Source organism: Diadema antillarum, unplaced genomic scaffold (assembly GCF_040938485.1).
Source record: "Diadema antillarum isolate AM-2024a unplaced genomic scaffold, OU_Dant_1.0 scf00000113, whole genome shotgun sequence".
In the NCBI taxonomy this organism is placed as follows: Eukaryota; Metazoa; Echinodermata; class Echinoidea; order Diadematoida; family Diadematidae; genus Diadema; species Diadema antillarum.
Genome location: NW_027271002.1, coordinates 1,341,034 through 1,356,095, shown reverse-complemented (window position 1 = coordinate 1,356,095; position 15,062 = coordinate 1,341,034). Strand labels below are relative to the sequence as shown.

The window sequence follows — 15,062 nt, the reverse complement described above, 5'->3', positions numbered from 1 at the left end:
TTGATAGGCACAACTTGGCCTACTTATGCATATACATACCAAGTCTCATTATGATACCTTCAATGGTTTTTTAGTTATGCTGTCCACAAAATTTATTACGGACGGACGGAGGACGGACGGAAGGACGGACGGACAACCCGAAAACATAATGCCTCCGGCACCACTTTGTGGTGGAGGCATAAAAAGTTTAAGTTCACTATAAAGAAGTCTAAATATCAAAGCCCTCTTACAAACAAAATGAATTCTTTTTTTTTTTTAATTAAACATATTCCAATTCCATATATTTGATTGATTTTGTACCCACAGTGACATACAACTTGTATGGTGCAAAACCTGATAATGAGGCAATGTAGTTATTTTTAATAGGCCCTCATGTGAAACCTGATAACGAAGCAGTGTTGTGTATTTTTAGGCCCTCATCATAATGAGGTTCCCCTCTAACCACTATTTGTACATCGGCACATGCTTCCTTCAACAGCATAATTATAACGTACGCCGCAACAGAATGTGGCATGCCCACGGAAGACACTTCTGAATGGAGAACTTTGCAAAGACGAATATTTCCTTAGTCTGATATCCAGTCGTTGCGGTACATTTTTTCCACTTTCAGGTGCTTCCTGAAGAAGTTGATGATCTTCCTCCAAGCAAACTCCTGGTCTTTGGCGACTTGCTGGATGTCCTCGCCACCGTAGTCTGTGTAGTACACTGCAAGGAAAAAAAAAATTACAATTGGATTTCTGCATTGATAACTTTCAATATGATTAAACTGTCTGAATGTTACATGTACTTCAGGGCCTAAAAATATAACATCTTACCTATATTTTGCAAAAAACTGCATTCAATCTGGTTACGTGGCCACAGAGAAATGTGGATCGTTGTAAAGCATGTCATGGGTCTGTTTCTTCCAAGTTCAGCACTTGGATGCTCTTGGAACTGCATGCATATTAATATGTGAACACAGTGGACAAAACTTCGAGGGAAGGGATTCCTGACATGCTCTACAAAGATCCTCATTTCTCCTGGACTACTGAAGCAAATCAGATGGGATTTTCTGTACAACATGTGCAACAAGGAAAAGTAGAAATTACGCGGTGCGTAATATATGTCCCCGCCGGAAGTAGCATTTTGTAACAAAATGTGCAATATAGGTAAAAAATCAAGGTCAAAGGTCAAAGAAGTCAAAGGTCAAAATTCTGTGTAGAAGTTTTGAAGCCCTCACCTAGTGCCATCACATAAAGCAAATGGAATCAAAATTGGGTTAGAAATGGCGAAGGAGTAGCATTTTGTAGCCAATGTACAATATAGGTCAAAAATCAAGGTCAAAGGTCAAAGAAGACAAAGGTCAAAATTCTGTGTAGAAGTTTTGAAGCCCTCACCTAGTGCTATCACATAAAGCAAACAGAATCGAAATCGGGTTAGAAATGGCGAAGGAGTAGCATTTTGTAGCAAAATGCAGAATATAGGTCAAAAATCAAGGTCAAAGGTCAAAGAAGTCAAAGGTCAAAATTCTGTGTAGAAGTTTTGAAGCCCTCAACTAGTGCCATCATATAAAGCAAACGAAATCGAAATCGGGTTAGAAATGGCGAAGGAGTAGCATTTTGTAGCAAAATGTACAATATAGGTCAAAAATCAAGGTCAAAGGTCAAAGAAGTCAAAGGTCAAAATTCTGTGTAGAAGTTTTGAAGCCCTCACCTAGTGCCATCACTTAAAGCAAACGGAATCGAAATCGGGTTAGAAATGGCGAAGGAGTAGCATTTTGTAGCAAATGTACAATATAGGTCAAAGGTCAAGGTCAAAGGTCACAACTGAAATTGTGTGTAGAAGTTTTAAAGCTCCCACGTAGTGCTATCATATAAAGCAAACAGAATCAAAATTGGCTCATAAATGACAGAGAAGTAGCAAATTGAACATTTTGATCACACACGGACGCACACACGGACGGACGCACGGACGGACGGACGGACGGACGGACGGACGGACGGACGCACAGACACACACACGTACGGAGCCCGTTTCATAGTCCCCTGCTCGAACTCGTTCGGCGGGGACAATAAGTTTCTGTTTCATTCCCTGAAACTGTATTTGGATTGATTCACTATTTTTATTTTTATTTTTTTTTTTTTTTGTGGGGGGGGGGGGACATATGGTACAACAAAGTTACAACTCTTTGGCTTGAATTCACGAAGGTGGTACAATCTTATGAAATCAGTCATTTTGTCGACGAAATGATTATTTTGTAACAAAATGACTGATTTCGTAACGAAATATTCCATGCGACACTTGGCACCCCATGGTTTTTGTCCATGGTTTAAATCATGGACAAGATTGTACCACCTTTGTAAATTCGGGCCCATATATGCCATGTCATTATTAGTAGAGTGTAAATGAAGCTTTTCAAAGTATAGTCACTCTGACCAGGTTTTGATGCATAGGCATAAACATAAACAGAGGAAGAAATGGGGACAAAAATAATGATCGACAGGAATGGATACTAAACAATGCTGCTCCCTAATCCCACATTGACTCACTCGTCATCTGGCCAGTGGTGATTTGACCCGGGTCGTAGAGGCTGGACACGGTGTTGATTGCTTGGTATGGACACTCCAGGAAGTGACCAGTCCCTGGCAGGGATTGCAACTCCACCAGATGACCCTTGCCCGCCTCCTTCATCTGCTTCACAAGCTAAAAACAAGTGACAATTTACAGAATATCACATCATGAGAAGGCAACTGCACACTTGTAAAAATACAGTTGAACCTCTCGTATGCGGACAAGTCGGGACCGGTGCTCATCCGGATAAGGGATTTGGCCGGATACGGGAGACTCAATGCTTTATATATACATGTACATACACATACACATGTACTGATGTAGCCCATTGTAGTACCACATGTAGTAATGTGTATACTGCAACCTTTTCATTGTTACACTCAGTAACAGACCCCAAAATAGAGGTTCGTGTTTGCAAGAATGAAATCATTTTCTTTTATAAATTCTTGGGATGATTTACCTAAATAATGATTAAGAAATGTATCAAGTAGATCTTGAAAATAAACAGTACGAGTCGACGAAACTTCAATCATCACGGCTCGGCAAAGTCGACTGTAGGTCGCCATTGTTAGATGGTCTCCCTCTCTCTCTTTGTGTATGTACTATGTGTGAACAATTTTTGAGTGTTCAATATCATTCGTTGCTCAGCCAATGACTCGAAACAATGCATGTTTATCTAGTCATGTCGATGGCTGTGTATGGACCTATATGTGGCATTGCGATATGAGAGGACTCGAGTGCATAATCTGTCCATATTCTTGCGATGATTTGGGGATGTTTGGGGGTGTTAAAATGTCTGAAGGTAAGCAATTTGAAAGGAAATTTGATGTAATGTATGTTAATCATGTTGGAAGTAATATGTAATTCATGTGTGTTTGTATAGGAGTTCTCAAGGAGTTGGGAATCCCCCTTTCCTCCCGTAATTATCATTTTTTTTTTTTAAAAATCACGGCGAGATTGCGTCCGTATAATAGAGAGATCCGGATAAAGGGAGGCCGGATAAGAGAGGTTCAACTGTATACATAAAATATCATACAACAGCTAGAATGAATGTAGCTTTTCGATTGGTCGATTGCCCATCACATGACATTTAGTTAAAAGTTCCATCGCACGCTGTGGCTGTCACCCGTGCAATTTTGTTTGAGCAAAAATGGAGAGCGCATGGCTGAAACAGAGAAGATAGCTTCTTCTTATCATTTTTCTATTCTTTATTTTTTGGTAAGACTGCTACCAATAACAAGAAAAGTTCAGCTGATAATAAATAGAGAAGTTTTTTTTTTTTTGGACAAACCAGGTTGACACACACTCACACACACACAAAAGTGATGCCTCTTATAGAAATACTTTTGTGACAATATCTAATGGAAGTTAACAAATCACCAAATACAAATGTAATGAAAATTTGAACTTCCTTTGAATTCTCAAAGAAATTTTGTTGGAAGAGTTTGGATCCAATGATGCTTTTGTAATATTAAGTGGAGACATGGCAGCACTATACACTGCTGCTTTTATTACAAGATAGACAGTAGAATACTTACTTCAGTTGTCATAGGTATAGAAGGTATGTGCTTGTCATCTTCATGACGGAACGCCAGGAGTGGACAATTTATATTCTCCACCTGAAGGAGTGAGAAAAGATTTATCATTTTCTAATAAGTATTGTCATTTTCATTTGTGAATAAATATAAATTTCCATAATTTAGTAACATTATGTTTTGTCATATTGGGGGTGTGTAATATCTGTATCATATCAGGGTAAAATATTATGTTACCTTGTTCGTTGCTCCCCCATCCCCATGCCCATTTCAACAAATGAGGATCCCAACACCCTAGGAATGCTTCTATCTGCCAAGTTTCAGATGAAAATGTAAGAAGTTTTCGAATCACGTATTAAGCCACATTACAGATGACGGACAGCAAGGAACAATAGCTGAATACAAAAATGACCTAGCTCTGACATATCTTTTACAATTATTTTAGAAGTGATTATAGTTATTTAAGCTGAATACATACATATCAGGGTCCACATGCTAAATTGCATTAACTTCATAAAATATTACCATTTAAAATTGTACAGTGAAACAGACTGCAAACAGAATGACAAATAATCATGCATGAGATCGAAAGTCCGTGTTGTAAGAAAACGTAAGTAAATCCAAAACAATAATCTACAAACTGATCACGGAGAGACCAATTGGGGACACTAATAGCATTAAAACAAGTGAGAAAAAATCAAGATAAACTTAGTTCTTACATCCTTGTATAATTTCAAGTGTCTCTCTCTGGTAAAACATGTTTGAATTCAGGAGAAAAAAAAAAGCACATGAAAGATGCAGATTGAGCGATATGACAGAAACAGATCTTGTACAAAACTATAGATCAAAAAATTTTCATGGTATGAAATTTTCACGAACTGGAGCCAGTGACCTTTATCGCTGCACGAAATTTTTGCTAATTGCCATCAACATTGAATACATAACAGTGTAGACAAGCACTTCAGCATTTTAATTCCAAGACTCCTTAACTGCCTCACACAAAAGTCATAAAATTGAAAAATGCATGCGAAAATCTCTGGTTTCAGAATAAGTAACAACACGTAACTCAGTATGATACTATCTTTAATCATCTCCCCCTCTCAGTCTGTATTTCTTTTTATCACAAAGTTTGTTTACAGAGCGAAAAGCAAGTGAGAAGACACCTGTTAGACGCCTAGGTACTGTACTTTATTGAAGAACAAAGACGATAATCTCATGCTTAACGCACACAAATACAATATTGTACTACCTCGTACACATACTCACAATTGGCAGGGCTTTAGTGTAACCCTCAATCGAGTCAGAGAAGGAGTGATTATTGAAAGTGAGCCACCACTTGTCGTTCTTGTCTTTCCATCTTGAGACCATCGTTGACATCGGTCTGCGAACAATAGCAGATCAAGAGCAAGGAGGTAAGAGACGCATACGCAAAAAAAAAAAAAAATGTCATACTGTAAAAGTGGAAATTTTGCTGTGTTGAAATTTTTGCGCACTTCACACAACCAGAAATAGCGTGAGAATAAAATCATGTGAATATATTTTGGCAATCTTACCAGGCCAAGCCGAAAAAATATCCTCTTTTACAGTAGTGTAATAATTGGGCATACCCAGGTTGTTGTTGGTTTTCTGGTTTTTTTTTGTTTTTTTTTCTAAGGTGGGTGCTCAAGTTTGATGTATGAAAGTAGCGGGGCAGTAACCATATTTGTCCAACACACAATAAATGGTGTCTCTGTACATATTATGAATAGACACATTCAAAGCCTCTCAAGGGAAAGTCTCGAATGTTTAGTTTTCTTACTCTCTTTGGCGAATAAAGAACATCCAGTTTTTGTGAGTCATATATAATTTTTAGACTGAGAATCTTGCTTTCATATAAAAGCAATCAGCCTTAACTCATCGAAACATGTCTGGAATATATAAGTTCACATACACATAAAAATATATTCACATATTATACACACGTAATATACACATAATATGTACGTGTACAGTCAGACCTATCCTAGTGGACACCAATCTGCAGTGACTACCTGCCATACAACGCCATTAAAAATCATTCCTCCCAAATGAAATATCATGTTCACTCTTTATGTGCTACGTTCGCACACCTGACTCAGTTGATGGCATGCCAAGTTCGCATGCACATAGCACACAAACCTGAACAAACCAATTGGAAAATCGCCAAATACCACAGTACAATGAAAGCGTTTCTTGCAATTCCATTCATGCAACATGTTCTGTGCATTTCATGAGGTGATTGAATATTAAAGGGTGTTCCCTACTGGATTTGCAAGTAAATTCCAATTTTCCGTCACTGTTTTGTGTGCAAAAGCCATGCCTCTAAAATAACGTAGTTATGGTCATTTGAAAGAAAAATAATCATATACAATGTACATTTGCCATACAATTTTCATCACAGCAAAGCTTGGCATTTTCTCTACAACTTCACTCACTACACGTCCAGGGTAACAAAAATCTGGAAAAGTTACACAGACTTGAAAAACAGAATGTTTTCCCCAAAGAACGACTACGTTGCAGTCTCAGAATAATGTCACACACAGGTGGTTTACACCATGGCACATAAAGAGTTAAAGGCCCTGTCTATCACGTCCACCTGTATATAATGATCATTTCTTTGTCTCCACTGGGTGGCTGCTACAGACAGGTTTGACCGCAGATCACGAAAATATCCATGAAAGACGAGAGTGGAGACTCGGGATCTTCCTTACCCTATGGGGTCTATGAGGCTTCCATCAAGGTTCTTCCAGCCCACCTGGACCGACAGCAGCGTGGAGAACCCCGCGGCCACCATGCACCGGACCGGCAGCTGGAGGCGTGTGACGGAGTGGAGCATCATGGATCCCCCGTAGCAGGAGCTCGTTATGCCAATCCGCTCTGCATCCAACCTGGGATGCTCTTGGGCAAATTTGATTACATCCTGGAGGGAGGTCGAGAGATAGAGAAGAGAGAGCAAAAGAGAGAGAAAGAGAGAGAAAGAAGAGACATGGGTGAAGAGCGCTATGTCTTGACATTGCATTGATGCTGTCCAAAATCATGGCATGACTATTAAACATACTATCAGAAAATTCTGAAGTCCAAAATGGCATGAACTTGCCCCTAACCCTACAATCCCTACTCATTCTCTAAACAAAGCAAGACAGAAATGCCCACATCTATCTTGGCACACTGCATATGAAAACAAGTTTATAGCATTCAAAGTCTATGCTTTCCCCTTCTCTTTTGTAAAGGTAGGTAATTATCCAAGAAATTTGAAAAAGAACATTTAGTATTTTGTACTAGGCTTTTCTGACCACGCAACAGCTGGTGACCTGGAAACATATTCAATATCAGGTTTATCCAAAGGATGGATTGATGTGCAAAAGAGAGGGAAAAAAAATCATCACTTGGCCATTCCACAGGCATACATCGTAGCCTCAAATCTAAATGAATACAAGATAGCAGTTGAAATAAATTTGGACACTTATGTACCACTGGTACTGCTCCCTGGCCCCAATTGGGGCTCTCTGCCCCAACTTGCCCCTGAGAATGAATCTTTCTATAAAGTACATTGAAAATCACACCTTGGGTTTTAAAGACCTGATAGATGATATCAATTATCATGATATGTGGTTGCCCAAATCATTTACTTCCCATCGAGGTACGTACATTCAGAAACCATGAATAGCACCCGTCACCGAGTATGTGCTTCGAAACATACACACATTGGTAATGCAACACTGCACACACACACTGGTCGCATGGTCGCTGACCGGTAAAAATCATTGTCGGACCAGTAACTTTTTCAGGAATGGACCAATAAAGCATGGAAAAACTGGGTACCTACTGGTCCGACAGACAGGTTGGACCAGTAGAAAAAATGGGTTAGTGTGCAGCCCTGGGTAATGGCCAACTAGTACTGCAGTTGAGATTTGATCTGCTATGCATATATACTTTAATACACAGATATCAGAGATAAAGCTGTCTACAATTTACTACAGGGATTCTCAAATTTATCCAAGCTAAGCCAGCCTTCCACCTCCATGGGGATTCCAACACCACCAAGTCTTTAAAGAAGAAGAGGGAAAAATGTTTGGACAATCAGCTGATTGATGATGCACAATATCTAGGTGAAGTACAATGCCATGGAAATGTGTGATCTTTAACAAGAAGCTAGAAACTCACCAGGAATGCTTGGCTGTCCATGTACACATTTTCCTCCTTTGTCTTGAGGCGGCGTGGCAGGAAATAGTCAAAGGCAAAAACCGCAAAGCCATGTGAAGCGAGAAGTGCTGCGCGGTCCACGACCAGTCGCGTCAGGAGTCCCCTCATGTCCACGACAAAAGGCAAAGGATCTGATCCCTCTTCGAGAGTGGCAAAATGGGACAAAAAAAAAAATCAGACCGAGTGGAAAAGGAGTGCATCTAATATAAACACAGTGTAGATTGGTTTGCTAGAAACCCTGCATCATACCTGACACTTATGTATAATGCTTCAGGCAATGTTCATGTCATGGAAAGTTAATTCTGATCTTCAACAGTGTAAATGTGCAGAAAGTGCTTTTTACACTGTATCTGCTCATTTCTCTGATGTCGAATCACCAATGGATAATTTATCATCATTGAATTCCAATCATTATTTCAATGCAAAATAACAAAGGAAACGATATATATCATGTCATCACAGTTTCTGTATTTCGGAAGCAATGATTAAAAAAAGAAAGAACAAAAAAAAAGAGCAACAAGAGACAGAATTTACTATTGCGACTGTGTGTACAATGTATGTTCAGACATGAAATCCGGACACTGTCAGAACTTTCACTTTGTAAAAACATAATTTTGCTTGGAAAAGTCCTGTTTGGGATTGCTGTGATTCATAAGTTTTTTCTGCAAAGTACATCAAAAAGAAGTAATCTACAAGATCCACAATTATTCATATATTATCCATATTATAGGGATATCAATCCTGAAAGTAAATACTGTAAACATTGACTTAAATGTATCCCTCTCATATTGTACTTTATAAAGTGGCAAGCATCAGGGCCCCTTAAAATTTGCTCAATTTTCTGCTGGTATGTATTGTACATCAGAAGGCAATCCCATGTGCATATCAATAATATGTCACTTGGAACTTAGTTTCAGCACAGAGAATACCCGCCTTTCCTTTTTCTCACTTTCCACTCAAATACTCTGGTTTGCTTTGAACGAATACCATCTGGTGTTTAAAATGCATTCACAAACTCTATACCTAAAAAAAAAAAATCACATGTCAGCCTAACATATCAAACAGTCGCACAATTTACTGAGTGACTGCTATTGAAAAGTCATTACACTTTACTTACCGTATGACCGGTCATATGGAACGTTACATGTCAGGCAAAATAAATGCCTAGTCATGTGGAGGCTCTCAAGCAATCATTATAGGATGTTCATCATTAGCTTTTCAATAGCTGCCATGGCATAGTGAGTTTATATTCAAGACCCTGCTAACAGCTGGCTTGTTACAGGAGCATTTTCTAGCCATGTTTCAATTGAAAGTAACATGTATGTAATATGTTACTGTATACGCTGTTATTTTCGTGTACAGATATTTTCGCGAATGATGAGGCCATAGACATTTTCACGAGATGTTTTCGCGAATCGACGCCGACGCTTATGTTAATGCACTTTTAACAGGGCGCATGAAGACATTTTCGCATTGTTGAATTCGCGATCCAACTGTGATTTGCGAAATTCACGAAAATTGAACCCTTGCGAAAATAACAGCTGATACAGTAGTATCTATCAATATGGACATACCTCTCTTCTCTGGTAGGAATAGTACGCCTTCTGCCTCGCCAGTCGAAACAGGAATTCTTTCAACATAGTCTGCTACATACGTCCTCTCCACCACCTTGGACGCTAGGACGCCTCCTTGTCCATCATGGAGCTCAAAAGTATATGTAAACGGTCTGGTCACATCGAACTTGACCAGCCGAGGATGCTTGTGTGCCACCTCCGGGACTGGCTGTTGGCTCCAGAGGAGACCCATGGGTTCCACGCCCTGGTAGCTGCCCCCCAGTGATGGGTCTGTTTGAACTGGACAGCAAGCGACAAACAACACACAATACTAACCAGAAATCCTCCATTTCACAGTCCTGATTGTCCAAATGCCTTGGCAATTTGTTGGTGTCCCATGTTTGCCCTTCTTGGGATGCAATATAATATCCATTTTTTTTCCACAAAATTACAATGACATGATAGAATAGATTATTGCACTGTAATGGAATATCACGTTTTCATATTACTTGTGCAATTTATGTTGGTACATATGTAATTCATATACGATGTACACTTCATAAATTATCACGTTATTGTAACTGTATGGAAATCTATAATTGTGATATCATGCATGTCCATTCTCCAAAGGAAAACAGACAAAAATGATAAAGGTTTTCTAGAAAGGACATTAAATATCAACTCATGCGAACAACTGTATGAGGACAATTACCCCCCCCCCCCCCCCCCCCTGCTAAATACCAGCTACTGATAGGATTAGTGTAAAAATTATAAAAAGGTAAGGGTAAGGGTTAGGGATAGAATTTGGGTTAGGGTCAAGTTCAAGTTGATTTATTTCAGGGTCAGGAGCATGTCCTCATCAGATCTCTGTTTAGATTGTATTGCATATGAAATGTAAATTATGTATCCTTGCGATGATATGATCTGAATGAATAAAAGTATTTGAACCAACCTAATTAACAATGATCGAGTTTTACTCAAATCTACCATGGCTTGAAACGTTGAAAGCATGTGCTACGTTCTCGCTCCCATCTCGCAATGGTTCTCACATCAGGTTACATACAATGTACGTACATTCTGTGTCTTCAATGACGATTAAATGGTTTTAATACATGTTCATGTTTACCAGACTGATCTGGTTCATTTCACTTGCTTGATGGATTCACTCATTTGATATTTGACCGTGCACCACAAAACAAACAAAAAGTCCCACCCCTTGATTTAAAGTGAGGTCTCAAAAAGGTGACATTTTTCAACCAAGTCAATCCTGAGTTTTTCATATTTTCTGAAAGAGCTTTCCTTCTACATTATTCTTCAGTTTGATATCATAACATGAATGGAAAAGTGTTTTTTTTTTTTGCCATTTTTCTACAACCCTTTTGGGGGGAAGAGTAGGATGATCAGGTTTTTCTTACAGGCTGCTTTTCATGTCTTGAAATCCTGTGCACACTCTTCACTTTCAAGTCTTATAACTTTTGAAAAGATGACGCTACTGCTTTGAAAGTTAGTGTTAATCATGAGCAGAATGTGTTAATAGAACATGCTGAATTTCAGCTTAATCTGATAATTCCTTCATTGTTGCTGCTCTGGTGGTTTACATCCTGTGGTTTGTCCCTTTCATGGCACAGCTTGCATGGCTTGGTAAAGATTAAGCACTTGAATAGACCGTGAACTTCAGAGACTCTTTTCTCAATTCACACTTTTCCAGAGTGTTTGCTTTCTTTCCAGTATTGAGTAGGTACGTTAGGGGAGTCCATTTGAATTGAGTTATAAATTATATTAAAGCTTAAAGTCTGCTCTTTCAGAATCCGCCCTTAACTGAAAATCCATGCCTGGCGACTTTTTGTTGGTTTTATGGTGCAGGGTCACATAACGTTTACATCTGTATGCTTCATGATGTGATATGCTGATATTACAAATTTACTTGTGACTCAATCAGCATCACATAAGTTTGTAAATGACCAAATTAAGGTCACCTGTCTTGATTTTCCATTAGGCTTGAAAATAATGATTTTGGTAAAAACTAAGCTTGGGGTTTCAGTGTTTTCTAAGAAACTTTAAAATACCATGTCTACTTAACTTGCAACTGTGCAAAGCTTGCCAATCAGAAACATTCTTTAGTACAGGGGAATGAAAATCCAAAATATGTGCAGAAAAAACAAATGCAGCAATATTAGAACACATTAGACGATCTGTGAAAGTTTGAAGAAAGTCGAACAGTCCGTTGACACCAAATTTGCGATGTCTGGGCACGGGTTCCGAAGTTGCGCATAGATATGCACGTGCATGTCAGGCCAAAAATTGCTCGAAAATGTAAATTCGTGTACAATTTCAATGCAAACTGTGTTTACAGGCAAATTTCATAAAAGCATGATTATTTGGGGGTTTTATTGATTAAAATCAATTAATAACATATTTTCTTGTTCGGAACAATGTCGCTGACAAATTTCATCGAAAAAACAATGAAAAACATAAAGTCGAAAAAACAAGGAAGTACATAAGAAATTCAAAAAACAATAAAATATTGAGGAAATTTTTTATGATTGTGCAATTTTTTTCTCTTACATTTGCTAAGGACACTAAAAAGAATATTTACACAAAAAATGTGCCTGTTTTGAGCTTTATACCAAATTGTTTGATTTCATGCATCATTATGCATAAATTAGCATAATTTAGTGTAAATGATAATTTTTGAAAAAATTAACTTCATGGTACTTTAGATTACATCATAGGCAATGTGTGTGCCAATTTTCGTCGCGATCGCGCAGTAGACGGCCGAGATCTGGAGGGGGGGTCTGGGAGCCCCCCCGGCTCTATCATCTACCTAAATAGCCCGGCCTAGTTACGGTTAAAATGAAAAACAACGTAACAAAGAAAATATCTTATAAACAAAGAAACTTCCACAAAATGTAATTTCTCATGAAAAGTACATATTCCCTTAACCCTAAAAGGGCCAGGGGGGTGGGGTGGGGGGGCGAATCCGCCCCCCCCCCCAACGTTTTGCGCTACAATTCTGTAACGCGAGAAGGCCTCGTCGCGAGGCTTCTTGACTTTGTTTGTTCAAGTCACGCGCAACTTTTGAGACCAAATTTGCAACGTCCGCGCATACTTTTGCCAAGCCACGCCCATTTTTGTAATGGAATGTCGCCCCAAACTGGGCACAATTTTGTGATTTTGTGTACATTTCCTATGGAAAACAGTGCTCTGTCATGAAAGTCATAAAAACTTGATTATTTTTACAGCTATTCACTTTCATTGATTACTCAAGTGCTAATTATGGTAGAAAAGTTGTCAGTGACAATTTCAAATGAAAAAACAAATAAAAAAACGAAAGTTGAAAAACAGGGAAATACATAAGAAATTCTGAAAATATCAAAAAATACATAAGACCTGAAATGAGTTTTGGAAGTTTCTGTGATGTAACATTGTTGAATAGGCTAAAACAGATACAGATCAAAAATTAAACTCTCAATGCTTTTTATTAGGCTAAAATATGATCTTGAGCTTAATTTGCATAATTAATTAATTAGAATTAGAAATTGTTTCAAAAAGTCTTATGACACAATCTTGTAAATTATGACTTGGGTCTCACGCATGCAAAATTTCACCGCGATCGCACCACCGATGGCTAAGATCTCGGGGGACGGAATCCATATGTGCAGAAAATCCCACACCACTCTACACATTATCCAAAGTCTTCTACCACACAAAGGGTGACATAAAAAGTGTAACCTACACACTTTGAACCTTTTGTATTCATTTCATATCCCACTCAAAGGACAGGGTGTTTTATCGTTCTATAATGTAAACACTGGAAGAGATGGCATAATAACACACAATAAACAACACTGTACACCTCAGCTGAACTCAAACACAAGTGTTCAACTGCAAGGCAAACATACATTTTGTACTATTGCTGCGTAAGCCATATCTCACTACAGATCAAAGTTTCCTGATAACAAAGCTGCTTTTAATAAAATAACAGCTTCAAAACAAAATAACTTGAATGTTTGGTATGAATGTACCATAGAAAATACAGATTTTGAAATTAGGCAATGTATTTTACTGCACATGTAACAATTGAAAAAAGATGATTGGATCATATTTTGTAATGGGGTACAAAACCAGAAACATTCGCGAATTGGATCAGGGAGAACAGCCTTTTTGCAGCAAGAAACTTTCACGGACTGCAGACCATGATGGTGTGCTGTACAGCATAGCACTGGTATTTAAATACATTCTGTAGACAAAAATGTTCGCATGCATTTTACTTTCACGAATTTTGGTTCCTCGTGAAATTCACGAAAGTTTCATGCATCATGCGAAACTTTCTAATTTTACATCACATTAGAGAAGAGGACATACCTTTCACGGTACCATCATCTGCAGCCCTGTACTGGCCACTCGCCTGATACTCGTATTTCCCGTTTTCTGTGCGCACCTTTGCGGTTAGCGTGACCAGCTGTCCCGGCTGCAAGCCCAAGCACCTGATGTCCATCAACTCATCTGCGAGGCCCGACTCCGGCGTGATGCTGAGAACGGGACCAGTATCCGTACATTCCTTGGTGACGCTGGATGAAGCAGTCTCACGCCTTGACATGACGGAAACACCGGCCTGAAGCGATGGTACCTGACGCAAGAGAATCCTAAGTCTTGCGATGCTCATCATGCCCCACCCTAAATCCATAGGAGTCAAATCATGTGAAAAGCTAAATAGTTTCTACTTTTCATGTGAGGATTTATCACACAATTCCATGCATCTGAGCACATACATCTGAGATGACCTTTCAGTTATGGCACAGCAACTCAAAACTACTAGGACACAGTTTTATGTCTGCTGAACTGCAGGAACAGGTGTTGCAAGTATGAAGTCTACAGGGAATATTAAAGGGAGGTCATGGTTAGTGCATGTCTCATTTGACCCCTACACCACAGACTTTGAAATAACATGGACATGTGTTGTGATCAATAATTCCTACTTGAAGCATGGCATCTTGTATTATTACAATCAATGTTGATGAATGACTTACACCTTTACGTTCTAATTTAGTCTCAAACACATACATTGTACTGACATAATTCAGATTCTCATAGTTGCTCGAGACTTCTTTACGTTTTAAAGTCAGTGGTAAATACACAGACATTCTCATTTGACCTTTGTTCTGCACATGCGCAAATCACAACCGTGAACTCCCTTATTGCC

At 38.8% G+C, this 15,062-nt stretch overlaps 1 protein-coding gene across 1 annotated transcript; it reads right to left on the bottom strand.

Annotated features, from left to right (window-relative positions):
- Window positions 1-564: 564 nt before the first annotated feature.
- On the bottom strand, window positions 565-14,526 carry LOC139719691 (bile acid-CoA:amino acid N-acyltransferase-like). The gene is made up of 8 exons (XM_071631089.1): window positions 14,225-14,526; window positions 9,881-10,159; window positions 8,268-8,446; window positions 6,815-7,023; window positions 5,352-5,466; window positions 4,089-4,169; window positions 2,529-2,682; window positions 565-705 (listed from the first exon to the last, which is right to left on the bottom strand). Exons 1-8 carry the CDS (start codon window positions 14,523-14,525, stop codon window positions 566-568), a joined length of 1,458 nt encoding a protein of 485 aa, XP_071487190.1. The 5' UTR covers window position 14,526; the 3' UTR covers window position 565.
- Window positions 14,527-15,062: the final 536 nt, after the last annotated feature.